The sequence below is a fragment of the Megascapheus bottae genome, chromosome 6, assembly GCF_031878675.1.
Source record: "Megascapheus bottae isolate mThoBot1 chromosome 6, mThoBot2.hap1, whole genome shotgun sequence".
In the NCBI taxonomy this organism is placed as follows: Eukaryota; Metazoa; Chordata; class Mammalia; order Rodentia; family Geomyidae; genus Megascapheus; species Megascapheus bottae.
Genome location: NC_143514.1, coordinates 50,955,842 through 50,982,415, shown reverse-complemented (window position 1 = coordinate 50,982,415; position 26,574 = coordinate 50,955,842). Strand labels below are relative to the sequence as shown.

At 39.0% G+C, this 26,574-nt stretch overlaps 2 protein-coding genes across 10 annotated transcripts in view; one reads left to right on the top strand and one right to left on the bottom strand.

Annotated features, from left to right (window-relative positions):
• Positions 1–3,631, top strand: part of Osbpl9 (oxysterol binding protein like 9) — a 105,101-nt gene extending 101,470 nt beyond the window's left edge. For 3 of the 7 annotated variants that reach the window (XM_090334857.1, XM_090334855.1, XM_090334854.1), the window contains 4 exons: positions 639–717; positions 1,653–1,744; positions 2,540–2,675; positions 2,879–3,631. In XM_090334857.1, the coding sequence (XP_090190983.1) occupies positions 639–717; positions 1,653–1,744; positions 2,540–2,675; positions 2,879–2,953 (382 nt within the window). In that variant the 3' untranslated portion in view covers positions 2,954–3,631. The remainder of the gene's footprint in view (positions 1–638; positions 718–1,652; positions 1,745–2,539; positions 2,676–2,878) is intronic. The other 4 variants (XM_090334860.1, XM_090334861.1, XM_090334856.1 and 1 more) reach the window with 3 other exon arrangements.
• A 544-nt stretch (positions 3,632–4,175) lies between these two features.
• The window catches only part of Nrdc (nardilysin convertase), a 56,354-nt gene continuing 33,955 nt past the window's right edge, over positions 4,176–26,574 (bottom strand). For all 3 annotated transcript variants that reach the window (XM_090334851.1, XM_090334852.1, XM_090334853.1), the window contains 21 exons: positions 26,292–26,369; positions 24,405–24,525; positions 24,259–24,317; positions 23,706–23,760; positions 21,279–21,383; positions 19,912–20,035; positions 18,922–19,008; positions 18,106–18,225; positions 16,012–16,063; positions 14,896–15,046; positions 12,774–12,901; positions 9,902–10,064; positions 9,198–9,229; positions 8,815–8,953; positions 7,161–7,208; positions 6,865–6,917; positions 6,452–6,535; positions 5,676–5,766; positions 5,355–5,471; positions 4,501–4,590; positions 4,176–4,398 (listed from right to left, as the gene is read on the bottom strand). In XM_090334851.1, the coding sequence (XP_090190977.1) occupies positions 4,198–4,398; positions 4,501–4,590; positions 5,355–5,471; positions 5,676–5,766; positions 6,452–6,535; positions 6,865–6,917; positions 7,161–7,208; positions 8,815–8,953; positions 9,198–9,229; positions 9,902–10,064; positions 12,774–12,901; positions 14,896–15,046; positions 16,012–16,063; positions 18,106–18,225; positions 18,922–19,008; positions 19,912–20,035; positions 21,279–21,383; positions 23,706–23,760; positions 24,259–24,317; positions 24,405–24,525; positions 26,292–26,369 (2,098 nt within the window). In that variant the 3' untranslated portion in view covers positions 4,176–4,197. The remainder of the gene's footprint in view (positions 4,399–4,500; positions 4,591–5,354; positions 5,472–5,675; positions 5,767–6,451; positions 6,536–6,864; positions 6,918–7,160; positions 7,209–8,814; positions 8,954–9,197; positions 9,230–9,901; positions 10,065–12,773; positions 12,902–14,895; positions 15,047–16,011; positions 16,064–18,105; positions 18,226–18,921; positions 19,009–19,911; positions 20,036–21,278; positions 21,384–23,705; positions 23,761–24,258; positions 24,318–24,404; positions 24,526–26,291; positions 26,370–26,574) is intronic.

Sequence of the window (26,574 nt, the reverse complement as noted above, 5' to 3'; positions counted from 1 at the left end):
CCAAGAAATTTTCAGGAAGATGGAGTGAGTCTTGAGCATAAAATAGTTTGCTAAGAAGCAGTATGAAATAGAGAAAAGTTTGCAGTGAGAAAATACGGGCAGGGCTTACAGAGCAGCCTGCTTCATCACCATTGCAGCCACTCGAAACATCAGTTGCTTGCTCCTCGGAACTCACACATTCCCAGAGGAAACAATTCCCACAGGAGCTGCTAGCGCAGCAGAATTTTGCACATCTTCAGAGCTGTAAGTTTAGAGCTCCTAGTAGTCTTTAAATTTTGAGATTTGAGCATCAGATAAAGTATGACTTTATTGGCTTTTTCTGTGTATGTGGTAACCACGGAATCAAACCCAGCGCTTCATATATGCTAGGCAGGCACTCTACCACTGGGCCAAACTCCTGGCCTCACCCGAGATTTTTATGTTGGTTACAACCACTGTTTGTGGGATCTACAGCTCAAGAGCATTCTGTTCCAGCCTCTGCTCACAGTTGACCTGGTAAATCCAGGTCTGCGAAGCCGCTTTGACTGTTTTGCAGTAGTTGCCCTGTGTTCTCCTTGTAGATGAGCCACGCTGGCCACACTGTTGATGAGAATAATTTCACTTTGATGCTAACACGGAATGTTTCCTTTCTTGTTTAGTTCTCCAAATGACAAGAAGTCTTTTTGCTCAATAGAAGGGGAATGGAATGGTGTAATGTATGCAAAATATGCAACTGGGGTAAGAACCTATATTACTATTTCATTTTTTGCCAGTCCTGGACATGGACTCAGGACCTGAGCACTGTCCTTGGGTTCTTTTTCTCAAGGCTAGAGCTTTACCACTTGAGCCTCAGCACCATTTCTGGCTTTTTTCTATGTATTTGGTACTGAGGAATGGAACCCAGGTCTTCCTGCATCTAGGCACTCTACCACTAGGCCAAACTCCCAGCCCTAAAATCCTGTATTTTGTCACGTTTTAAGCTAGTGTCCCTTATTCTTGCTTTCATCATCTGGAACCAATGAGACCAGCTCTAAAGTCATCTCTTCAGGGCAAGCCTTTTTACTTTCCCTATATCCTCTTTAATAGTGCAGGTAATAGAATAATTTTTACTTCTATCAAAACAGAACAATATATGTAAAACAATAGCTGACAGCAGTCACTCAGTAAATGTTATATAGTCAAAAAGTGTGATTTTTTTTGTCAAACGAAGGGCTAAAACTAATTTGTGTGGTGTTCGTATGCATTCACAGTTTGTTACTTGCAGTATGAATACAGAAATCAGTAATAGTCCTGCAATCAATAAACTTTTACTCTGTATATCATCCATGAAGTGATCTCATTAAGTCCAGAAAGAAAGGTGATCTAAGATTAATAGATGACCTAGACTTTGGAAGAACTTGCGATGTAAAAAAACAAAAAACAGAACTTCAGACAGGCTGCTTAACATTGGTAGATTGGTTTTTAGGGGGTCTAGCTCCCTAAGAAATTATATCTCTAGCATGTATCCATGTTGAAACCTGTGGACCTACAGCACAACTGCATTTTAGGTTTCAGACTACATCTGAAATTCAGTCACCATCATTAAGTTACATGGGATTTATCTGTCTTGGTCTTCTGAAAGGATTGACTTTTCTCTAATAATTTGAATGAGACACTCTACTTTTGCTTTCTAGGAAAACATGGTCTTTGTAGATACCAAGAAGTTGCCTATAATCAAAAAGAAAGTAAGGAAGTTGGAAGATCAGAATGAATATGAGTCCCGCTGGTAAGAAAACCACCAGAACAGTCATTTAGCACTTACTCCTTGTCTACGCATAGCTTAATAGACTAAGCTCAAATGATTGACCTTCGTTGGGATCAGCACCTTACAGCTTTGTAACTATTTCTAAATCTGCCTCCTGTGTAGTCTTGAAAGAAAGCCACATCTTACACCCAAAAGCCTTTCTAGTTGACCTTTTGGCCCCATTAAAGATCACATTTTTAAATGTTTACTCTGAAATAAAGTGTGATCTAATCCCTTCAGTTTACAGTAAGAACACTCAAGTCCTGGAGAGGTCAGCTGACCCTCCAAAGTTGCATAAAGTTAGTAGAGCCAGGGTAGACTCCCAAATCACAGCTTTCTCCTTCTGCTGTCCTTACACTGTCTCCATTCCCTTATTCCCTTTGGCAACTAGTAGATGGCTCTTCTTGGCTCTGTTTTTGGGAATTCGGTTGGTTGGTTGGTTGGTTGGTTGGTTGGTCGGTTGGTCGGTTGGTTGGTCGGTCATGGGGCTTGAATTCTGGGCCTGGGTATTGTCCCAAAGCTCTTTGGCTTTCTGTTGGTTAATTGGAGATGAGTCTCTCAGTCTGTGCCTAGTCTGGCTTTGAACCAAGGCCTCAGATATCAGCTTCTTGAGTAGCTAGGATTACAGGCATAAGCCACCAGCACCCCGTTTTTGTTTGTTTGCCCCACTCCCTCTTGCAGCACTTAAAAGCTGTTTTTTAGTTCTGTTGTATTGAGTCAGACATGGCTATAAGGTGTTCTCAAGAGTGCCAGCTCCTCTTGATCTCTCTTCTCTAGCCTTTGGAAGGATGTCACTTTCAACTTAAAAATTCGAGACATTGATGCAGCAACTGAAGCAAAGCACAGACTTGAAGAAAGACAAAGAGCAGAAGCCCGAGAAAGAAAGGAGAAGGAAATTCAATGGGAGACAAGGGTAAGCTTCCATCTCTCCTGCTTATTCCCCATACACACTGAAGTGCACAGCAAAGCATGAGTGGACTCTGAAGTGAAGAATCAATCACTGTTTATGAATGTGCTGTTTTCTGGTCCCTACCTGAAATTCAACTGCCAACATGAAACAAATATATACTTTTAAGTACAAAGGAAACATGTAACCGAATTCTCCCTCTCTTCTAGCTATTCCATGAAGATGGAGAATGCTGGGTTTATGATGAACCATTACTGAAACGTCTTGGTGCTGCGAAGCATTAGGTTGGGAAACGCAGAGCTTGCAGCCGGATGACCAGGGCAGTAGGCATAACTAAGCAACAATCTTCCTTTGGGAGAACCTATCACTCCCTTCTTATCGCAGTGGTTCCTATCTCAGGGATACTGGACTTTCCAGCGCAGATGAACAATTAAAACAGGAAAAGCCTCCCATTTTTTTCCTCTGTGGTAGTTAAAATTTTGACTTCAGTCCTGAGCAAAACTACAGGGTTTGAAACAAATCCCATGCTTTTGAAAGCATTTATGAACCCAAGTCTCACTCTGCACTCTAGTTCTGATGATAGACAACCTGTTTCCTAGGTCATATAACCTTGGGTTCTATATATATATATAGATATATATATATATATATACACACACATATACACATACATATATATATATATATACACACACACACATATATTCACACAGAAACCTGATGACGGTTTTTTTCATAAATACTTCCATCTCTTGTAAATATTGGTTCCTCCGAATTGTTTTAGATAATTAGCGCAATGTATTAAAATCAAGTGTTAGGAAATTTCATGATTTCTCCTATAACGACTTTTATTTTGGAAATGAACTATTAAATTGTATCTAAATCTGGATTACAATTTAATTATATTCAGTGCTTCCTAAGGCTTCATAAAGTAATTTTTCCAACCTTTTTAAAAAAATGCGTGGTGCTTTTATTATCTTTGTTAAACACGGAAGGCAATTATTTGGCAAACTTGACTAGTTTTTATAAGGAAAATTCAGCCTTTTCTGCACTCCTCCCTTAAATTCTGACTTGGGCTATCATGCTGTTCTAGGACTTAAGTAGTATATATATATTTTAGATATCTACCCCACACTGAAATGACCAATAAAGAATGCCACAGGCAGCAGATGGCTCATTCTGAAGGGAATACAGAACTATCTTTATTTAAAAATAAGTTAAAAAAAAAAAAAAACAGGTACCTAGAACAGATGGTTACATAAAGAAACTCTCACGAGGACAGAGCTTCGTAGTCTGTTCTGAGCATCGGGGTCACATTTGACCTACCCAGTAGTTCCCTGCCAAGCTCTTTCTGGCTCCCGTAGTAACCCCTGGGGTTATGAGTCTTAGTAAATTCAGTGCTGGGATGCCAGTCCAAAATTGTCAGTGAAAGCCCCTAAAGCCATATAGGGGCCATAGTAGTGTACAACTCCATAAAATACAAACAAATCTTTAAATACACATTGCTTCAGGCCAACGAGACTGCAGTTTATTGGACTATTTTATGGTAGGGGAGAAGGTTGAGTGTTGCTGTGAAAGCCCTGATATCAGTAATGGGGATGGTAGAGTCTGCTAACAGAGGAGAGGGTGGCAGGTAGGCCAGTTGCATCCCTTCACAAGGAGGAGAGTTGGGATCTTCTCCGGAAGAGCTGCCATCCTCTTCCAGTTCATATTTGCCATATCCAACAACCTGAAAGAGCAAAGGCTTGAGGTAAGACAGAGGTCATGAGATTTGGGCAGAGACTTACAACCTAATCTCACGACTGGAAAGAACCACTGCGACCATACTCACATGAACGCTGAGCATTTTACTTCCTAGTCCTCTATGAGCCTTGAACCAGTTGACTAAGTCTAATTTTGAGAATGACTTCAGTGCTTCAATCTTAAAGGAAGGGAAGACAGGGAAAAGGTGTCTTTAAAAAAATTTCTCCATGTCAGCTTGCCCCTAGTCTTCCAAGGAAAGATAAAGATGAGCCTCTAAAACACCAATTTCATACCAAGTAAGCAATATAGGAGGGTACAGATACTGGAATTAATGACAAATGCCAGAAACCCAAAATGTTCTCATTTTACTGAAATGTTCTCATTTTACTGTATACACTAGATGAATTTTCTCTTGCTTCTATTAAGAAAACGAGTGAGCAGGCTTGAACAAGCTTCCTCTTATTAACCTTTCTGCCTCTCCTAAGGCAATATTCTTTGATAATGTCTGGCAGAAGATTGCAAGAGGAAGAATGCAAGAGGAACACAGTATTTTTTTTTTTTGGTCCTGGCTTGAGCTCAGGGCCTTCAACTTTCTCAAGGCTCTTCCACTTGAGCCTCAGCACCACTTCTGGCTTTTTTTCTATGTATGTGATATCGAGGAATCGAACCTGGGTCTTTGTGCATGCTAAGCAAGCACTCTACCACTAGGCCAAACTCCTGGCCCAACCCAGTATTTTGTAAATACACAAGTATTCTATTATCTCTAGCAGAACCCTTTTCCTCAAAACCTTACAGTCAGTCTCAATAAAAATCAGAAAGATGGAGAGGTTATACGTGATGCTTATAGAACTGTCAAAAGTGGTGTCCTGGCTTTCTCCGCCATTTGACAACTTTGCTTACTCCTGTTCATGAAATGAGGCAATCTTGTTCTGAAAATCATACCTCATGGGCAAGGCGGTCAAAAAGATACTGCTGTGTCACTACTTCATTCCAGTTCCTGTCTACCTCCTCTCCAAGGTGAGTGTCCTCGCACTCTTTGAGCTTGATCAGAGCAGTGACCTGTTCCCACCAAAGAGACACAGTCAAACATGGTGTCACGCAAATTTCCCCATTCCCCTGACCTGTCAGGCATGGTGAAAAGGAGAGCAAGTGGGTCATCTCAGATTTCATGGGCTACCAAGCTTAACAACTGGCCACCAAATTAGCACTGAAGACCAGTTCTGATCTCTTAAAGGCTTATGAAGACTAGACTGGTGCTGTCACCTGGGTACTGAATGCCTCTTCAGTGAGATTCTCAATCTTCTCTTCAAAGCTGGAAAGAAACTCTTCGATCTTCTTATCAACGACTTCAGAGCTGAAACAAAATGTCGTCAATGAAATGTTAAGACTTGATCTTAGGCAGAACTGAAAGGAAAGGCTAGGACTAAACTATAAAAGTTGGGGGGCTGGGAGTTTGGCCTAGTGGTAGAGTGCTTACCTAGCATGCATGAAGACCCAGGCTCGATTCCTAAGTCCCATATATATAGAAAAAGCCAGAAGTGGTGCTGTGGCTCAAGTGGTAGAGCTTTAGCCTTGAGAAAGCCCAAGGACAAGGCTTAGGCTCTGAGTTCAGTCCCCAGGTCTGGCAAAAAAAAAAAGTTTCTCAAGCCTTATAACTGTACCCTAAACCAGAGATGGAAGAGAACAGGGGAAAACCCTCCCTCTCTCACAACCTGAAGCCCAATTTCCTGATGGTATATTGAAAGAGCATCCACCAGGCCTGCCATTTCAAAGCTGAAAACTAACACGGCCTTGCACCTCAGTTCTAGCCTGGGTGCCAAATCAGGCATCCTCACCTTTCTTGACCTCTAGTCCCCCTGAGGAGGAAAAAACCCCCCAAAGTGACCATAGAGCTTGACTAAACTATGGGTCTAGCAGAATCTATCAGCTCTAGATCGAGCCCTCCACTCTCCCACCTCCCAAGACCTAGCACAAACACAGCTATAGTTCCCCCTCTGTCCAGAAGGAAGAGTTCAAACCCATCCCACTCCCTTACTCACTTGTATTTGGTTGCCTGGGTCCCCACAGTGACAGAGAATCCTAAAATCCCAGATGTATTCCTACAGGTTGGGTAGACGTGATACCTACAGCAAGGGTGAAGTCACATGAGCTCATGGGGATGAGATAAGGAGGGGGAAGCCTTCCACCTATCCTTAACCGTATCAGAGAGGCAGCTACTTCATATTCACATCAAAGTGTCCACCACAGTGCTGTACGGGGGACCACAAACTAGCCTTTCCATGCTTATCCTGAAACCTGACCATAATCCAAAATGCAAATTTTAGAAATTCTGAGAGGTAACTTAAGGCCTGGAGACCAGAGAGACTTGACAGGCTTTGTCAGGACAGCTTATAAACCTCAGCCTGCAAAGCCAACTCTACACCCGTCTGAAGAGTTCAGTGCCAGCACTTACCCAAGGGTCTGCTTGGTTCGAAGGAAGTCGAAACAGGGTTCTTCCATGTGCATCTGTAATTCAACATATCCATTAGCCCAACTTGAAGCAAAGAAGCCTCTATTTCTCACCCCTGAAGCGTTCCGTATATCTCCAGAATCCAGCATCCCTTACTCCTTTTTCCCTAAATGGTTTAGGAATATAATCATGATCTTAATGATTATCTTACTCCAATCAAATGTCACCCCCAAGGCAGAAAGCCTGGGCTTCACAGTGGGTCAGAGGCACCTGCACACATGGACTCCAGAGGCACTTACCACAAGCAGCTCCATAAGCGTGTATTCCCGTAGACTCCTGGGGCCTGACTGAAAGAAGAGCAGATCAACTGAATAGTCAATGACTCACAGGCTTTTAATCTAGCTATTCTGGACAACTTAGTTTAGGTATTATTCCCTGTCTTCTTCCTCTAACAATCAACTACTCATACTAGACAGTCATACGTTTGAACAATTTTGTCTTTTGGTAGAGTGCCAAGCACATACATAAAAAAAAAGGGGGGGGGGGAGCCAGAAGTGGTGCTGTGGCTCAGGTGCTAGAGCTATAGCCTTGAGAAAGCTCAAGGACAGTGCCCCAGGCCCTGAGTTCAAAACCTAGGACTGGCAAAAAAAAAAAAAAGTTCTATTATGTATTCTCAGCACAAACACATAAACACAGAATTGAGTCCAATAATATTTAACCTGCCAGCTCCTGTCTAGAGAACCCAGAAAACCTACAGCATACATTCTAAAATCAAGTACTTGTAGTTCAAGGTTCAAGGCCCCAAAGAAGGCAACAGGCATTTTACAATCATGAAGGGTATCTATAGAGTATTCCTCAAATGAAGAAACAAATTAACAGGAGCTTCTGCAGCTGTCCATACTCAGAGAAACAAAGCAGTTGATAAAAATGCTCTGGAGGCAGCATCGAAAGACTCACTGACTCATTAAGGCTCAGTTTCACTAACAAAGCCATGTCATAAGGCAGTAAATTTAGTGCTGAAAACCAGATTAAGAATCACAAGAAAAGACTCAAGCCCAGGGCCAGAAAGAAACAAGAAGTTCACAAGGCCATGCCAGCCACACAAAGCTTAAACAAGGAATCTCCACAGAGTCTGATAGGGAAGTGACTTCTTCATGCAGAGAACTTGAGGTCACAGTGGCAGCTACAGAAACTCCAGAACTGGGCAGGGGATCAGGATGGATGGGCACAGATTTAGAGATCCTCATAATTCTAAAAGTGAGTGGGGCCAACCATAACCTAAAGCAGGCTATGATGAGCCAAATGCAAAAGTACCTCCTTACATAATAAAGCTTCTTCCCCACCCCTAGAATAACAGGGAAAGAATCTAAAAACAGAACATATATCTGAAAATGGAATAAATTTCAAAGACTGTGAGCCTGGGGTCTGTCATCTGTAAAATAGAAAAAATCCTTCCAGATACTTTGAAACCTGTATGGCCCTGGCAGTCATTGTTTCCTTGGTTGTACTTTTCTTTCAGAAGTGCTCAAGTTATTAAGGAATCTGACAGTCATGATTTGAAGCCAGCCAGGGAAAAAAAAGTCCATGAGATTCTTCTCTCTAACTAAATAGCAAAAGGCCAAAAGAAGAGATGTGGCTCGAGCAAAAAAGCCAAGTAAGAGAAAGCATGAGGCCCTGAGTTCAAGCCCCCATTTACCAGCACAAAATTATTACAAGAATAATAATGATGGTTCATTGATTGATGAAGCAATACCTCAGGGTAATAAAAGGCCATTTCACTGAGAAGCAATATTTAAATGTAGGTGCTTCAAGAAGACAGATGGCTCCAAACTTAAAACCACAGAGATTAACAACAAAAGGGCTTTTTAAGGTCACTAGGCTAACATTCTCCTCCCCTTCAGTATACTATAGCTATTTGTCCATGAAGATGGCTGAACAAGGCCACCAACTGACCTGGTAGTAGACTGTGACTTCGGAGTTGGCATCCCCTTTATTCAGAGCTCTCACTTTGCATAAGTGGTGGCCACTGGGCAGTTCTACCACCTGGAATTGCACAGGCATCTCCTGTTCCAAGGGTCTGAAGTTCAGCTTGCTGCAAAAGAAGTAACATGGATCACTCAAGTACTCCTTTATCCCCTTAACCCAATCTAAAACCTAAGAAGAAGCAAGCAGGCTTCCTGTTGCTTCTCAATTGCATTCTTTTACCTCAGCCTCAAAAAAAAACAAGAAAATGAACTTTTTAAACATTTTTGAAATGTGGGTTTAGTAACTCAACTGTGTCTTAATGCCATTTTTTTGTAAGAACATATAACCCTCAAAAAGAACAAAATACTTACTCAACAACATACTTCAGGAAATCCATAGATTCCTACGAGACAAGAAAGAAGAAAATAACCTATCAGTCCCTCTTAACATTAATTTGTGCCCATAATGGTACTAGAAAACAGTCTTCACCTAAAAGCTGGACAGGTCACTTAGTGAGCAGGCTGCTCATTCACCGATTCAGTACCCGCTGTGTTGATCAGACAGTACACGCCACACGCTGCCCTTCTGGGGCAGCAACGTACTTGCTACGCCAGTGTCAATGGTGACTGTGACTATCATTTAGAACTTGTGCCCACTGACACAAATTCAGAAAAAAAAGCCCTTACATTAAGAGACTACCACCTCATCCCCTGTCCAGACTTGTTATCCATCAAGTGACGGACAAAGGGAGGCGTGTGCTCCTCTCTGAAGTTTCTCAGGGGCAATTCACAGTACTAAGTCCTTCTGGTCCAAGAGCCCCTTTGCACTGCTAGGGGTAAAGGCAAAGCTTTTCTTACTCTTCTAGCAATGAGCTGAGACTTTGAAAGTAATTTCTGTGAGCAGAACAGAAACCAAGAGACAGATATCAAATATAATTTCAAGAGTGACCTCCTAATCAGAACACTAAGACAGTGGTAGACTACTAACATCTGATTAGAGCTGTTTTTTTAGGAAAGAGCTCCCAGAGCCCACCAGATTCAGGCCAAGCTATGATAACACACTCCCTCACACTCACCGTGCTTGTAACATTCCCTTGCACCAGACCTTCAACGAACAGTTGGGATTTGAACTCTTTGACAAATGTCAGCAAAGACTCAAGGGAAAGGCCATTCATCAAAGCTCGGTACTTGTCAATCATAGACCAACGAGCATACTCCAGAATTAAAAGCCGAACATCTCTATACAAAGGACAAGGGAGGAAAGATAAAGGTTTGCATCTTCAAAGTAAGAAATATCTGGTCAAATTCCCACATATGATGTGTTTCTAAAGAGATAACTGCCGGCACAACTTAAGATGGAGAAACAATGTCACAAAATAATCAAAAGGCATTTAATATTGTATGTTAACCAGACAGCAGTGACTCATGTCTGTAATCCATGCTGCTCAGGAAACTGAGGTATGAGACATGAGATTCAAAGCCAATCCAGGCAGCAGAGTCTATAAGACTTTGGGTTTTTTTTTTTTTTTTGGCCAATTCTGGGTCTTGAACTCAGGGCCTGAGTGCTGTCGTCAGGCTTTCTCAAGGCTAGAGCTCTACCACTTGAGCCACAGCACCATTTCCAGCTTTTTGGTATTGAGGAATCAAACTCTGGTCTTCATGCACGCCAGGCAAGCACTCTACCACTAGGCCAAACTCCTAGGCCCAGCCTGTGATACCTTTATCTCAAACCAGACCTTTCCCTACAAAAAACACAACCTCAAAGCAGAGTGTTAACCTTGAGCACAAAAGCTCAGAAACAGCACCCAGGCTCTGAGTTCAAGCCTCAAGACCAGCACCAAAAAAGTTAACATACTTTTTTTTTTTTTTTCAATCGTGGGACTTGGACTCTGGGCCTGGGCGTTATCCCTGAGCTCTTCAGCTCAAGGTTACCACCCTACCCTTTGGGCCACAGTGCCACTTTCCACTTTTCTGGTGGTTAATTGAAGATAAAGGAGTCTCACAGACTTAAGTGCATGGGCTGGTTTTGAACTGGGATCCTCAGATCTCAGCCTCCTGAGTAGCTTGGATTACAGACATGAGCCACTATGCCCAGCTTCACAGTAAAGGAAACCTACTAACCAATAGAACAATGTATTACTTTCCTAAGTTGGGGAAGAAAACATTCAACATAAGATTAACAGATGAGTCAAGCTTACCCAATCACACATTCTTTTAAATCAATTACTGGTATGGTTTGAAGCTTCACTAACATCCATTAATTACTGGAGGCCATTCCCATGGGTATAGGTATAGTATAGGTAGTAACTATAGTCCAAAACCAGAGTAACTTCACCTCCACATCCCTCAACTGTCCCAAATCCAATCTTTAATATCTATGACTCACTATCTTCCTTATATGTAAGACAGAGAAAGGAGTAATGCCTATCATTTATGAGATTTGGGTAAAACTATATGCAAAGTTTTCTGAACAGATCTAGCACATATATCTTCAAAAGATGGATGTTATTACTCTACAACCCTTTAGGAAATTTCATGTGTTACTGGGTTTTCTTTAAGTAGTGTTTCAATAAAGTAGTACTTATACACAATCCAAGAGTTACTAGATATAAACCATATCAATATGGGGTCAGGAGTGTGGCCTACTGATAGAGTACTTGCCTTGGACGCACAAAGACCTGGTTTCAATCCCTCGGTACCACATACATAGAAAAAGCCAAAATGGTGCTGTAGCTCAATTGGTAGAGTGCTAGCCTTGAGAGGATGAGGCTGAATGAAAGGATCTCCAAGATATGGAAACAAGAGCTTTATCTTGAGAGATTATTGTTCTTAATGTACTATGTTATTTCTCTTCTCTTTTGTTGCCCTTTGATTAATCTCATATTGTTACAGTATTGTTACCTGATATATTGTATATATGTTTATTTGAAATAGGAAAAAGAAGGAGGGAAAACAAGATAAGGGGAGGGAGTGGGGAGAGGGAAATGGGGACAAAAACATGAGAAGGGGTATCAATGTGTGAGAAGTAATGCACCTTCTATCTGGCGAATATAACTGTAACCCCTTAAATAAAAAATTTGTAAATTTTAACCCAGAGAAAAAAAATTAAAAATAAAAATATAAAAAGTTGAACCCCACCCCAAAAAAATGATCAAAATGGGAAGGGGAAGCAGGAATAAGAGAGGGGAGGAGAAGGAAGGGAATTTTCCTTCAATTTTCTCTTTATTCTAATGATTTGTTTGGATATTTATTTAACAAATGTTTTTTAAGCATTAAAAAAAGAAGAAGAAAAGAAAAAAACCCAAAGGCAGTGCTCAGGCCTTGAGCTCACGCCCAGGACTGCCCACCCCCACCAAAAAAAAATCAGTAGTTACAATGCTCTTCAATGCTCTTTCCAACTGATATTTGTTTTTTTAATAACATTTTGTGATTTGATTATTAGTTACTATGTAATATCATAATCCCTTCTACTGCTGCTTTCTATTTCTGTTCATTTATAGGCTCATTATAACCAAGTTTTTTAAAAAATAAGGCTGTGCTACTAGTTCACCATTTACAAATGCACAGCAAGAATGTCAAGAAGAGGCCTGCTAGCCATGTGAACTGAGAGCTGTTGTCAGCTCATGAAGCCACAAAGGCTCCACCTGTTTTCTGATTCACATGAAGGTATGTGTAAAAGCTACCATTAACCTTGTGTGCAGGATAAGAATATGCTCTGGTAGAAGGCAAGCCCAAAGCAACTGCCTATTAGAAGGTGTCGACATTGGTGTATGACCTCCTCAGTTGCCTTCTTGTTCTCTTTTGGAAGCTTAATGAATTCTGAATAATTAAAAGCTGCCAAGTAAATAATATGTTGAGTAATTTAATTTCGCTATTCGTCCCATTTTCCCCCAGGAGGTGAAACACTTTTATGTGCCCCAAATACAAACTGATCCTGTGTATACCTACTTGGCCAGAGTTTCAGGCTTTATGAGGATATTAAAGTAGGTCTTCTTTAACTGCTCAGTTATCATTGTAAAGACAGCTGGTGTGGAATTGAACTCAGCCAAGTAGTCAATAATGAGCTGAAATAGTAGCTAAAAAGAAAAAGAGAGAAAAGCAAGTTAAGTGGCAAAGCATGGAAATCCACTGTGGGGAAATGTTTCTCTTTAGTGTTTTACTAGGGGTGAAGATTGTATGAAGAGGTGCTAGGAACTGTAGGAAACATAGAAACACCAACAACTCAAGGAATCATCAAAAGGCTAAAGTCAACATTCACCAAAGGTAGAGTGATTAATCTTCCTTTTATCACTTTACTGAGTATTCTCAAATGAACTTAAATGAATGTAATATTAAGCAGCATCTCCACCACTCCAAAATATGAGTAGTTGGAAGGGCACAGCTTTTACATATTCTGAATCGAACTATCTTATCCACAAACATGAAGGGTTTAACATAGGTCCTATAGTTTCTATTGTTTTCTGCCAGACTGTAAATGGAACATTCATTTCCATTCTTTTGTTTGTTTGGTGCCAGTCCTGGGGCTTGAACTCTGGGCTTGGGCTGACTCAGTTTCTTTTGCTCAAGGTTATAGTGCTCAACCACTTCAGCCACAGTGCTACTTCCAGCTGATTTTTACTGGTTAATTGGCGATAAGCGTCTCACAGACTTTCTGGTGCAGGCTGGCTTCAAACCTCAATCCTCAGATGTTAGCCTCTTGAGTAGCTAGGATTAAAAGCATAAGCCACGGGCACCCAGATTGTTTCCACTCTTTTCTAAAAGATTATTGATACTATCTGAAGACAGCCATTGATTTTCAAACACTCTCAGGACTAGTGATATCACAACAAATTAATTTTTAAACTTAGTAGCATCTTAGGTTTTCTAGAAATATAATCCTATTGTCTGCAAAGAAAAAAGATTTTTCATTCTCAACAAGATGTTATTTCACAGTTTCATTTTTTTTGTAGTAGCCAATACTAATGACAGAGTTATGAAATCATAGGTTATTCTTGGCATGTTCTTGGTTTTAAGTTTGAACAGTTCATTTAATATAACATTTGCTATTTCTGTTTATAATTATATTTAAGTAATTTCACTCCATTCTTGTTTGTTAAAAACGCCAACTTAACTTATCATTTTTTGGCACTTATGACTGTATTCATAATGGTTCTCCTTTAAATTCATGTTATACTCATCAACTTCCTTTATTCTTTTTTTTTTCTTTTTTGTGGGTCATGAGGCTTGAACTTGGTCTCAGTACTGTCCCAGAGCTCTTCAGCTCAAAGCTACCACCCTATCCGTAAGTCAAGCCCTACTTCCACTTCCCCATTTCTAGAGGTTAATTGGAGATGGTCCTTTTGTGCGCAGTTGGCTTTGAATCTTGATCCTCAGATCTCAGCCTCATGTGTAGCTAGGACTATAGGCGTGAGGCACCTGCTCAACTTATGTTTTCTTTTCAATTTGTACCAGGGCTTGAACTCTGGGCGTGGGCACTATCCCTGAGCTCTTCAGCTCAAGGCTAGCAATCGACCACTTGAGCCACAGCATCACTTCCAGTTTTCTAGTGGTTAAATGAAGATAAGAGTCTCACAGGCTTCTGTGCCCAGGCTGGCTTTGAACTGCGATCCTCAGATCTCAGCCTCCTGATTAGCTAGGATTATAGGCATAAGCCACCAGCACCCGTTTTTTGTTGTTGTTGTTGTTGTTTGCCCCACTCCCTCCTGCAGCACTTAAAAGCTTTGATGTTTTGTTTCATTTATTTACTGACTGAAGAAAAGTCTCACTTTCTTGCTCAGGATGTTTTCAAACCAGATCCTCAGATTTCAGTCTCCAGAGTAGATAGGATTACAAGCAAAAAACCTCTAGCACTGAGCTTCTGCTTGTTATTTCTGAGATCAACTTTCATGGACATTTCTGCCTAGACTGACTTCAAACCATGATTCTCCAGGACAGCTAGCATTAGATATGAGTAAATATTTCTTTCTGTGTACAGCATCATGGACCTCTATGCTTGATTCTATAGAACAGAAAACATAAAATGCTATTTTTAAAGCTCCCTATGAGGAAACTTTAGAGTACATATACTTACAGGTAGTTTGTGGTTGAATCCTTTCACTCGAATAATTAAGCCATGTTCTCCAGCTACCAATTTATACTCCAGCTGTGCCACATCAGCTTCATAAGCTGGTTCCGCAAGGTTATGAGTAAGGATGTTGACAAAGATGTCAAAGAGGACTACACTGGGAAGTACAAAATGTAGATTATATCATTAGTTCCTAAGAAAAACATAAATCAGTAGGCTTTTTCTTCAATTTAGAAAAGTTGGACTTTACTAAGGCCTTAATTCTTTACTTCACAATGTACAACACCTGGTACACAAATTTGGCTCAAGGCTTATTCCGGACTTTCTGTTGCAAGTGCATCATATATCTACCTCGAGCAGGGCTTCCCAATCTCACAGAAAATGACAACAGGAGCCAGACAACAGTGGCTCACACTTCAGGCAGCTGTGATCTGAGAACTGAGATCCAAGGGCAGAAAAGTACATGAGACCTTTATGTCCAATTAATAAGCAAAAAGCCCTAAAATGGAGGTGTAGATAATGGTAGAGTGACAATTTTGAGGAAAACAAAACAAAAAAAAAAAAAACCTAAACAACAGCATGAGGCCCTGAGTTCAAACCTCAGTACTGACACACATATATACCAGAGGAAGGTGGGGCAGGGAGAAAGGAAGAGATAGCCCAGACAGAAAAATTCAAGACCCTCATCTCTAATTAACCAACAAAAGAAAAACAAGGACTGTGCCAACCATGAGCAAAACTGCTAAGCAAGAGCACAAGGCCCTGAGGGCAAGACATAAGTACCAGTATATACACAAAATTGTGTATGTGTATGTACAAATGTTCTTTATAATTTTTTTCCCTAAAAAAGAAGACATTAATCTGGGTACCAGTGCCTCATACCTGTAATGCTAGCTACTTGGGAGGCTAGACATCATCCCAGGCAGAAAAGTTCATGAAATTCTTATCTCAAATTAAGTAGAGCTGTGGTTTACAGGGACAATACTCAGGCCCTGAGTTCATGCCCCAGGACATGCACATACACGTGCACATGCACACACATGCACACACGTGCACGAGCACACGAGTATGCATGCGCGCGCACGCGCGCGTGCACACACACACACACACACAAAGACTTACTTTGCTGCAGACTTCTGTATCATAGGTGAGATCAGATGGAAACGTATATAGGCTGAAAAAAGAAGACTTTATTAGCAAACACAAAGATTTATTTTCAAACCCCTGTACAGCAGAAAAAAAAAACAACTAAAAACTTTAAAAGCCAAAAAGCCATAGATAAAATATAGACATACATTAACCAAATATTTTCCCTTAATATGTATTTCAAGTTCTGAATAAACTACCTGTTCTTAAGTCTTAATGATACTTTTGTACCTTTTTTTTCTACACAGTATACTTTTATTCTTAAGGGTTTTCCTTTCGTTTAGTGCTGTTACTGGGGCTTTAATTTGGGGCCTAGGAACAGGGACCTAGTAACAGTTCCTTAGCTCCTGCCCTGCCCCAACCCCCCTCCCTCCAAGACTAGACTTGTATGTACCACATGAGCATGAGCCACAGGTCCACTTCCAGCTTTTTTGTGGTTAATTGGACTTACAGTTAAAAAGTCCCACAGATTTTTCTGCCCAAAACTGACTTTGAACCTCGATTCTCAAATCTCAGCCTTCTAGATAGCTAGGATTGTGTGAACCACTAATGCCTGGTCTCACAAGGTATACAGACACATACAGTGAGGTCTATGAGTATTTGTATTTATCAATGGCTTCACACAGGAAATGTTTACTTAAGTATCATGTCAGGAATATTAATGGAAGAGTCCCAATGTTCACATTGGGAAAATTAGAGCAGAACCTTTTACTTCTTGAATAGTTGTAAATATAGGGTATGTGCCATGCCGGTCAGTAGGGTTCATTTTCTAAGGAAGTTGAATAAACGTTTACATCTTGGGGGCAGGCACAGTGATGCACATGTAACGCACTCTAAAGGTGAAGATCAGGAAGATCACAGTCAAAAAGGCTGGCTGTGATGGCTCACACCTGTTACCCCAGCTTAGGTGGGGAATGTAACTAGGATGATTGTGGTCCAGAGCGGGTCCAGGAAGAAATGTAAGACCCTATTTGAAAAATAAGTGAAGTCTGGAAATGTGCAGAGTTCAAATGCCAGTACCTCCAAGTTAAAACAAGCAGGCAAACAAACAACAAACATTATGTGACATCCTTATAAACCAATATAAGACCAAACACAAAAACTGTAAAATCAGGCATGCACACCTGTAATCCCTGCAAGGGATTCCAGGCCAACCTGGTCTCAATAGTGAGATGCTCAAAAATAAATTGTGAAGGGTTTGTCTTATATGCACCAAAATTAAAAAAGCCAACAAAATTACAGAAACACCTTATTGAGAAAATGTCAAGAATCCTCCACAGAGCCACGCTACAGCTGTGGGTGAAGTCTGGGGCATGGACTATATGGTACTCCGCAAGACGCTTCAGTCTAAGCCCCAGTGTTACACACAAGGATGGACAATAAAGCACAACATAGTTCTTAAAGACAGGAATTTATAGTCTGCTTAATGCTACATTGGGCTTTCTTTATGCTGAAAAGCAAAAATGGCAGAGGGAAGCATAGGAGGCTGGTTTATGCTATTTGCTGTATATAAAAATAATTTTCTTCAACTAGAGTCTATTCCCAATTGCTCAGACTTTTTGCTCTTATATTGCTTTTCATGTTTTTACTACATACTGAAATGCTTAACAAAATAAACTGTCATGTTTCATGCTAAAAAAAAAATAATAATAATTTTCTTCACATAACCTTATTCTGTTTCATTTAAAAATAATAAATAATGCAACCAGGGTGACATTATACAAAAAGAAATATACTCATTACCTGATGAGTCATCACTATGTATATCATCTTAATAACAATAAAATAATAACAATAATAATAATACAACCAACTGGGTAAAATGGTCTGTTTTCATTTATTTGAAACAAAAAAACAATTTATTTCCTAAAAACAATTTTAATATCTTCTGGAAACGAAAGTACCTATATAGATTTCTAGGATTGCACAGGAGCACAATATGAATTTGACAGGAAAGTCCAGAAAAGGTCTATCTTCAAAGTGAAGGGTAAGAGAAAGCAAGCAACAGACATAGGAACAAACGATAATTACAAAGTGAAGTCTCCTTTTAGACTGACAATCTGTTATTACCTTTAGGGATTTTGAATTTGTTGTCTTTCTTATACCACAGGCAACCTTGAGGAGTATTCACAATTTTAACAGGGTATTCTGTTTCAGGGCAATCAAAAGCTTTCAACGTAAAGTCCGTGGCTAACAGAAGAAAAAAAATAATAAGTAATGCATTCAGGTATTTTGACAGGATTCCTAGTAATCTGTTTCTTCATGGCTGAAATAAACCAAATTCTAATTCTAGAGTATAACACACAGCCATAAACTGAATACTCCCATTAAGGGAGTTTCTCCCCAGTACCTCACACCTAGATATCATCAATCTGTGTTCTGTCTAAATGAATTTACTTATTTTGTGCAAATGACCTTCCCTGACTGACTTCTTTCCTTTGGAATAGTGTTTTATAGGCTCAACCACATTATAACATGTATCTGTACTTCCTTTTTCCTTTATGTATGAATAATATTCTAATGTATGCATAAACTATAATTTTGTGTTTTCATCTTTTAGGTATTGCACTATTCAGTGCCATGAAAGAACACACACATGTGCTTCTTTTAAGTGCTTTTCAGTTCCTTTGGATATGTATATGGGAATGGAATTGTTAGAAAATATACTTGAGAAATTAAAATAATCAAGAAGATAATGACAATTTCTTCCCATGAAAAATTACCTATCATATATATATATATATATATATATATATATATGAAAAAGCACAAACTTTAGTTTACTTGCCTACCTAAGAATATTGCTGAAATTCTAAAATTTGATTCATATGGCAATTTGCAAACCAATGTTCTATACAGGTGTATAATGATTGCAATTTTACTGACCTATGTATTTGTTCTCAGCGGGGAGATGAAGATCTGGATTTAATTCAAAATTACTCTTCCACAGTTCAGCCCAAGTATTTTGAATATCTGTAGAAAGTAGAAAAACAAATTTATCCAGCAAATAATACAATGTTCAGAATTCTAACCACAAACCAGTCATCAACTTGGCCTCCAAAAACTGCTTGTGCCACCCGGGCATTGGTGGGTCATTCCTATAACCCAAATTCCTCAAGAAGCTGATATCTGAGGAGCTCATTTCAAAGCCAGTCCAGGCAAAAGAAAAGTCCATGAGACTCAATCTCAGAAGTCAGTCTAGAGATAGGGCTCAAGTGGTAGAATGTTAGCCATGAGCAGAAAATGCCAATCTGAAAAGTACAGGGCCCTGAGTTCAAGGCCTTGGCATTAAAAAAAATAATTCTGCTTTCTCCTATCCATCCACACAATCTATAAGTTTACTTTTCATAGTTTGGTGTCAGCGGCATCACTGTCATCCGGGATACTGTTACAATTCCCAGAATCCCAGGCTCTCTTCAGACCCACTGAATGTTTTTGGTTTCATATGGTTTTTAAGATAGGGACTTGTTGTATGTCCTGGACTGGCCTTGAACTCTCAATCTGCTACCTCTGTCTCCCAAATGGTAGGGTAAGGTTACAGAGTCTACTACCACTCCTGAGCAGAATCTGTATTTTACTAAGATCACCAAGCAATATATACATGTACACTAAATTTAAGAGGAACTTTTCTAAACCAAACCAAGGTAAAAGTTTACCCGCCAAATACCAAAACAACATTTTGTTTTACTATTTCTCTCTATATATATATTTTATATATATACAAACACAATAAAAACAAACTTCTTACAAAGTACAATAAGCAGTCTTCATTTTAAAAATTTTAAAATATACAAAAACATTAAATACCCATAAAGAATAAAAGTTCCAAGAAAATTAGATATACTTAAATATGGGACAATGGTTAAGATTTTTTACCTTCTATGCTATATTGAGTTCCAAACCACTTTTCTTTGAGGTTACATTTTCCCTCATTAGCACCAGACAGTAGAACAAGATTTGCTTTTTGAGGAACTAGCTGATTAAGGGCTTCAGCAATGACCTAAAGAAAGTGAGGAAGGAAGGATAAAGGAAGGGAGACACATACAAAAACAATTTTAACCTATGTTTCTATTAAAAGGGAAAAGTGGGACCAAGAGTTTGGCCTAGTGGTGGAGTGCTTGCCTAGCATGCACAAAGACCCAGGTATAACTCCTTGGTACCACATACATAGAAAAAGCCAGAAGTGGTGCTGTGACTCAAGTGATAGAGATCTATCCCTGAGAAAGTGCAAAAAAGTGCCCAGGCCCTGAGTTCAAGCCCTGAACCAAAAACAAAAACAAAAAGGGGAAAGTTACATTGTTAGACATCCTGCAGATAGATCCTAGCATCCTGAAGATCCTAGCATCTTGATGCTCAATGAAAAATGTACAGTCCAGCGGGGCACAGTGGCTCACGCCTGTATCCTAGCTACTCAGGAGGCTGAGATCTAAAATTCAAGGTTCAAAGCCCAAGCACAAAAGGACTCTTATCTCTAATTAACCTCCAGGAAATGGGAAGTGGGGCTTGTCTCAAGGGTAGGGTGGTAGCCTTGAGCTGAAGAACTCAGGGACAGCACTCAGGCTGAGTTCAAGATCCATGACCCACCACAAAAAAAAGAATGCACAGTCCATAAGCACCTGAATTTACAAAGGTCCATTAGTTTATTAGTATTTCAAAAACCTTATCATCAGTTTTATTGAGCTGTTACAATTCACAAATATCAAGTGTGTGTCTGTGTGTGTGTCTGTGTGTGTGTGTGTATTTTTTTTATTTTATTTTTATTTTTTTGCCAATCTTGGGCTTGGGCTCAGGTTCCCTGAGCCCTGTCCTTGCATTTTTCTCAAGGCTAGTGCTCTATCACTTGAGCCACAACATCACTTCTGGCTTTTTTCTATGTATGTGGTACCGAGGAATTGAACTTGGGTCTTCGTGCATGCTAGGCAAGCACTCTACCACTAGGCCAAACTCCCAGTCCCAAGTATATTTTTTGATAAATCTCTAAATAGTATTTTTCTTGGAAATTACGTATTTTAGATGTTTCAACGCTTGAAAAAGTTTTAAAAATTATATTCAAAGGTGAACATGTAAGAAAATCATGAAAAATTATCCACAGAACTATTTAATAACAAAATATAACCAAATTTTCTCCATTCTCAGTTCTTTTTACATACTTTTTATGCCATAAAGGTATGGTAAAAAGTATGAAGCCTTTTTCATACTCCTCTTTCTCTAAAAGCAAGTTTTAAAAGTAAAAACCTCCTTACTTCTGGCTTGTACTCAAAAAGAAGCTGATCTCCAGTGAGAAAGTCCTGCAGTGGGTATAGCTGCATATTTTCACACATGTTTTCCACATACTCAACTGGATCTGTCTGTAAAGAGGTTAAAAATTATTTCATACCAGAACCCCCTCATCATACTTATTTTGTCACAATGAAATCAAAAGCTTCAGAACATATTTAGATACATTTTCAACTTACAAATATGATGCACCCATTCCCAGGATGTATACTGAGCTCAACAATTACTTTGTTCCAGACATGTCACAATCTCTTCATGAAAGTACTCATTAACACTTTGCTAACTTTCTACCTATCGTGTGACTGCAAGCCCAATAAAGACCTTCCATCAAAACAAAATGTGTGATTAGATAAACATATTGAGAAGTAGAAAACAAAGTGATTACAGAAGACTGGGACAAGGGAGATGGAGAGAAGACTGTTAACAGATACCACTAAATAGGAGTAAAAATTTTTAAATAGTAGGAAAACTGGTTAACAATTTGCTGAGCTGGGTACCAGTGGCTCATTCCTGTAATCCTAGCTACTAAGGAGGAGCCATCCCAGGCAGTAAAGTCCATAATATTATTTCCAATTAACCACTCAAAAGTCAAAAAGTGGAGAAAAAAAAAATTCACAGGGACAAGCCAGGTAATAGTTTCTTAGTCCTGTAAACTAAGAGGCTAAAATCTGAATCAAAACCAACTCAAGTAGGAAACATCTGTGAGACTCATCTCTAATAACCAGGAAAAAAAAAAAAAAGCCAAAAGTGGAAGTATAGCAAAAGCAAAAAGTGGTAGAGCAACAGAATTAAGCAAAAAGTTCGGGGACAGTTTAAGCTCCAGGACCAGCATAAAAACAAACAATAAAACTATTATATGGGGGGCCAGGAGTTTGGCCTAGTGGTAGAGTGCTTGCCTAGCATACACAAAGACCTAGGTTCCACTCCTCAGTACCACATACATAGAAAAAAGCTGGAAGTGGTGCTGTGGCTCAAGTGGTAGAGCACTGCCTTTAGGAAAGCCCAAGGGCAGTGCTCAGGCCCTGAGTTCAAGCCCCAGGACTAGCCAAAAATTATTATATGGACTGTTTTATTTCCCTGTTAAAATTCCACTGTAACAACTATATAGAGATTATGTAAAAGAATGCCTTTTTAGCAAATATATGCTTAAAAAAAAATTCCAGGTGAGGTATCATAGTTATCAAATGATTCAGTGAAAACAGAAAGGGGAGAGAAAAGGAGAGAGGGGTGAAAAGAGGGTTGGGGAAGGGAAGGGAAAGGAGAGGAAGGGGGGGGGAAAGGGAAGAGAAGGGAGGAAAAATATTATCAATTGGCTAATCTAGGTAAGGAACATGCCACTAATGATCATTTCACTACAAGGACAATTTTTCCAAAAGTGTAAAAAGTTTAAAGGATGAAGTACTTATTCTGAGGAGTGGTCTACAGGACTCAAGTCTTCAAAGAGACCCAAAGCACAACCATATTAGAACCAAAACAAACCTCTCTGTTCTAAACTACACTCTTTACCTTTCAATGTTATGCTTTCCTACATTCTTTTTTTTACAAGCATATAACCAAATCTTGTCCAAGCTATACTTCTATGTTTGTACTTAGAGCTTTGGGTAGTAGAAGAGATTGAAATCAATATCAATGCTTTCTCATCTTAGGCAGGCACTCTACCTCTTGAGCCCTTACTGCCTCTTGAGCCCTTACTGCTTTTATTCTCCAAGTGAAATCTTGCTTATTTCTTGGTCTGGCCTGGAATCTTAATCTTATTTACTCTTCTGTGAACAAAGCAAAGAAGCCTAGCTTTTTATTAGTTGAGATAGGGACTCTTGGACTTTTTCTTGGGCTGACCTCAAGTTGCTATCCTCCTGGATTTCTGCCTTCTGAATTGCCAGGATTACAGGTGTGAACCACTATGTGCACCCAAACCTTATGTTCTGAGAGTAAATTCAATTCAAATTTACCACATTCATGACTTCTTCATTCTATATCAATCAAGGGAAATGATCCCAGTTCACTTCCAAGTTCAAAGTTCAGTATTTCTAACACGATACATTAAGATTACTATATATTACTTTATACAATGTCCTCATAATATTTGAATTCCTAACCAAATATATCGTAACTCTACATGAATAGTTATCAAAATGACAGGCAAGACAGATTACATATATAAGTGACTACACACATAAATGACTGTCATCTGCCTAATCCTGTCATTGTAGCTCAATATAAATACTTAAAACATAAGAGTTAATTTTCAGACAGCCTCAATGCCACAGTTAGACTCATGTGACAGAGAACAGCAGAATTAAAACTCCAGTGACACTTCCAAAAAAGAGGAACAATGTCCTCAACAGTTTCAACTTAGCCACAGATAATACTCAAAAAGAATTTGACTTTCATACCTGTTCCTGATAATGAAATTCATTATCTTCAATTTTCTGGATCTCTTCAAAAATTCTGTGGAAAAAAAAAAAGCAACGATAACTAGAAGATTCATTAAAATTTTTCACTAGAAAAATCAATAAGGAAAAGAACAGCATAAAAACAAAGGGATTAGCTAAATAAATATAAAACCTTAGTGTACATTCACATACAGAGGGATGAAGATAGAGAGCCAATAAAAGAAACAGAGTAGGAAATGCCTGAAATCCCATACTGAAGGACTAAAGCATGTACCATCAGCCTGAAAAAGTATTGATTCCTGGCTTCATTTTAAGAAGTGTATATTAGCTAGACCAATATACAGGCTCATGCCTGTAATCCTAGCTACTCAGGAGGCTGAGATCTGAGAATCAAGATTCAAAGCCAGCCAAGGCACAAAAGGACCTGAGACTGTTATATCCAATTAACCTCTAGGAAATGGAAAGTGGGGCTTGGCTCAAGGGTAAGGGTAGCTCAGGAACAGTGCCCAAGCCTTATGACCTACAAAAAAAAAAAAAAAAAAAAAAAATTTACCTTTTTTCTGGACCGAGCTTCTGCAGCATTTTTAAATACTGAAAAACGGTATGTGCAACCTGAAAACAAAGGATCTCAGTATTAATCTTTCACTTAATGAAATAATACCTATATAAAAGAAAAATAACTCCATTTTAATTATTTACCTCATAGAAATGTTCATAACCCTCATCAGTCAATGTAATAGAAATGCTGAATACTGAATAAGTAGAATTTTGTTCAAATCCTGTTTCACCATTTCCGCCAAACAATGCAAGAGCCCAGCACCTGTAGTTGGGGAAATTAATGCGATTAATATTCTCTGGATTGATAGTCTACAAATCCTTAATATGAACAAAACAGATAGGCTTCCTATATGAAGTTTGGGAACTTCAGCTTTTTATGTAAATATATACTTTCTAACAATTAGTTTTGGGGATTTGAGGGTTTTTGTTGTTGTCATTGTTTTTGGTCAGCTATGGAGCTTGAATTCAGGGCCTGGACACTATCCTTGAGCCTCTCTGTGCTCAAGGCTAGCACTCCACTACTGGAGCCATAGCATCACTTCTAATTTTTGGGCTGGCTTCAAACCATGATCCTCAGATCTCAGCCTCCTGGCCTCCTGAGTAGCTAGGATTACAGCTTGATCTACACTGGTATGTGCTCTCTCTGTCTCTGTCTCTCTGACACACACACACACACACACACACACACACACACACACACACACACACACGCACACACGAGCTTGAACTCAGGGCCTTGAGCTCTCACTTCCCAAAAGACTTGTGTTGGGCTCAGAGCCTGAGCTATGTCTTTGGGTTTTCTTAAAGATAGAACTCTACCACATGAGCCACATACCACTTCTGACATTTTTTTCTATGTATGAGGTTCCAAGGAATCAAACCTGTGTCTTCATACATGCTAGGCATGCACTCTTACCCCTAGGCCAAATTCCCAGCCCAACAATATGTTTTAAAATGCAGATTTTATGACAGTTTTGTTTGATTGTCTTTGTATTGCCTGGGATTGAACCCAGAGTCCCATGGGTGCTACACAACTGTTCTACCACCACTAAACTATATCCTAGTTCTAAAATGCAGGTTTTAAAAGCACAAGTCCTCTCAGGAAACTGCTTCAAATTTGGGAAAAGATGACAGCCTTCACTAGGAGGAAATAACAACCATCTTTATTTGTTCAACAGAGCAGTTTTATGAAATTAGAGCAATCCTTATTGAAGAAAATAACACAAAATATTAATGTATGGCTGCCATGACACATTGCACTTATCATTTTTGCTGTTTCCCAGAAGAAACCATAAAGATCATCAAACACTTTGCATCGTACAATGTAGTCTAGTAACTCCACCCTGTTTCTCTGAATTTCCAGAACACATCAATATCTTGAATTGTTCTTTGCATTTCTCATCTATCTTGCCATTCTCAAATTAATGTATAGAAAAACCAAATAAAAAATTACTCTAATGTTTTCAACTTGATTCTAAATTTATATTTCCATTTTTCACTTCAGATCCTTAAACAAGTACTTAAATGTACTAAATATACTCTGCTAATGTAGCTACATATACTTTTCACATATACTTGCACATGTTTTTTGTTAAAGTCCACATTTTGAGTTGGGATGTCTGGAAATTCACAACATCTAAATAACTTCCTTATTATTATCAAATTCAAATTCTTGATTAGGAATAAACTTTTCATGAAATCTACCTCTAACTAATTAATGTAAGCTAACGAAAAGAAAAAGAACTATAATTTAATTCAGGAATCTACTGGTTGCATTAATGATTTTTTAAAATTTGTGTACTTATTTTCAACAGGTGTTAAAAAATAGCTTGTGAGGAAATACAAAAATATAATGCAGCCATTAAAACAATATACCCATTAGCAGTTGTTAATACGACTATAATTAACCTACAAAATTTGATTCTGGACCACTTAGTAGTTAAACCAAAAAAAAAATTATGTAATATTTACTGGCTATTATTTCTCAGAGATTGCCATACTAAAAACACATAATAGTTGAATACTTGCTTTTTTCTAAGATAAGAAAGAATGCTGCCTTTGCCTTCATGTCCAACCAGCCAGGAAATATAATGAAGTGGCTTTACTCTTAAAAGAAAAAAACAAAATTAAAGGTTAGAAATTAAAAGAATCAAGGTTTACATTAGAAAGTATTTCCTAAGAGTTTAAGATTTTAGATCATAATTAACAGCTTCTCTTTACAAATCCCCTAAATTAATTACAAACATAAAATTATAATGAACTTAATACCCGGACCAAAAAAAAAAATATTAAACCACTTGACCTGAAACCA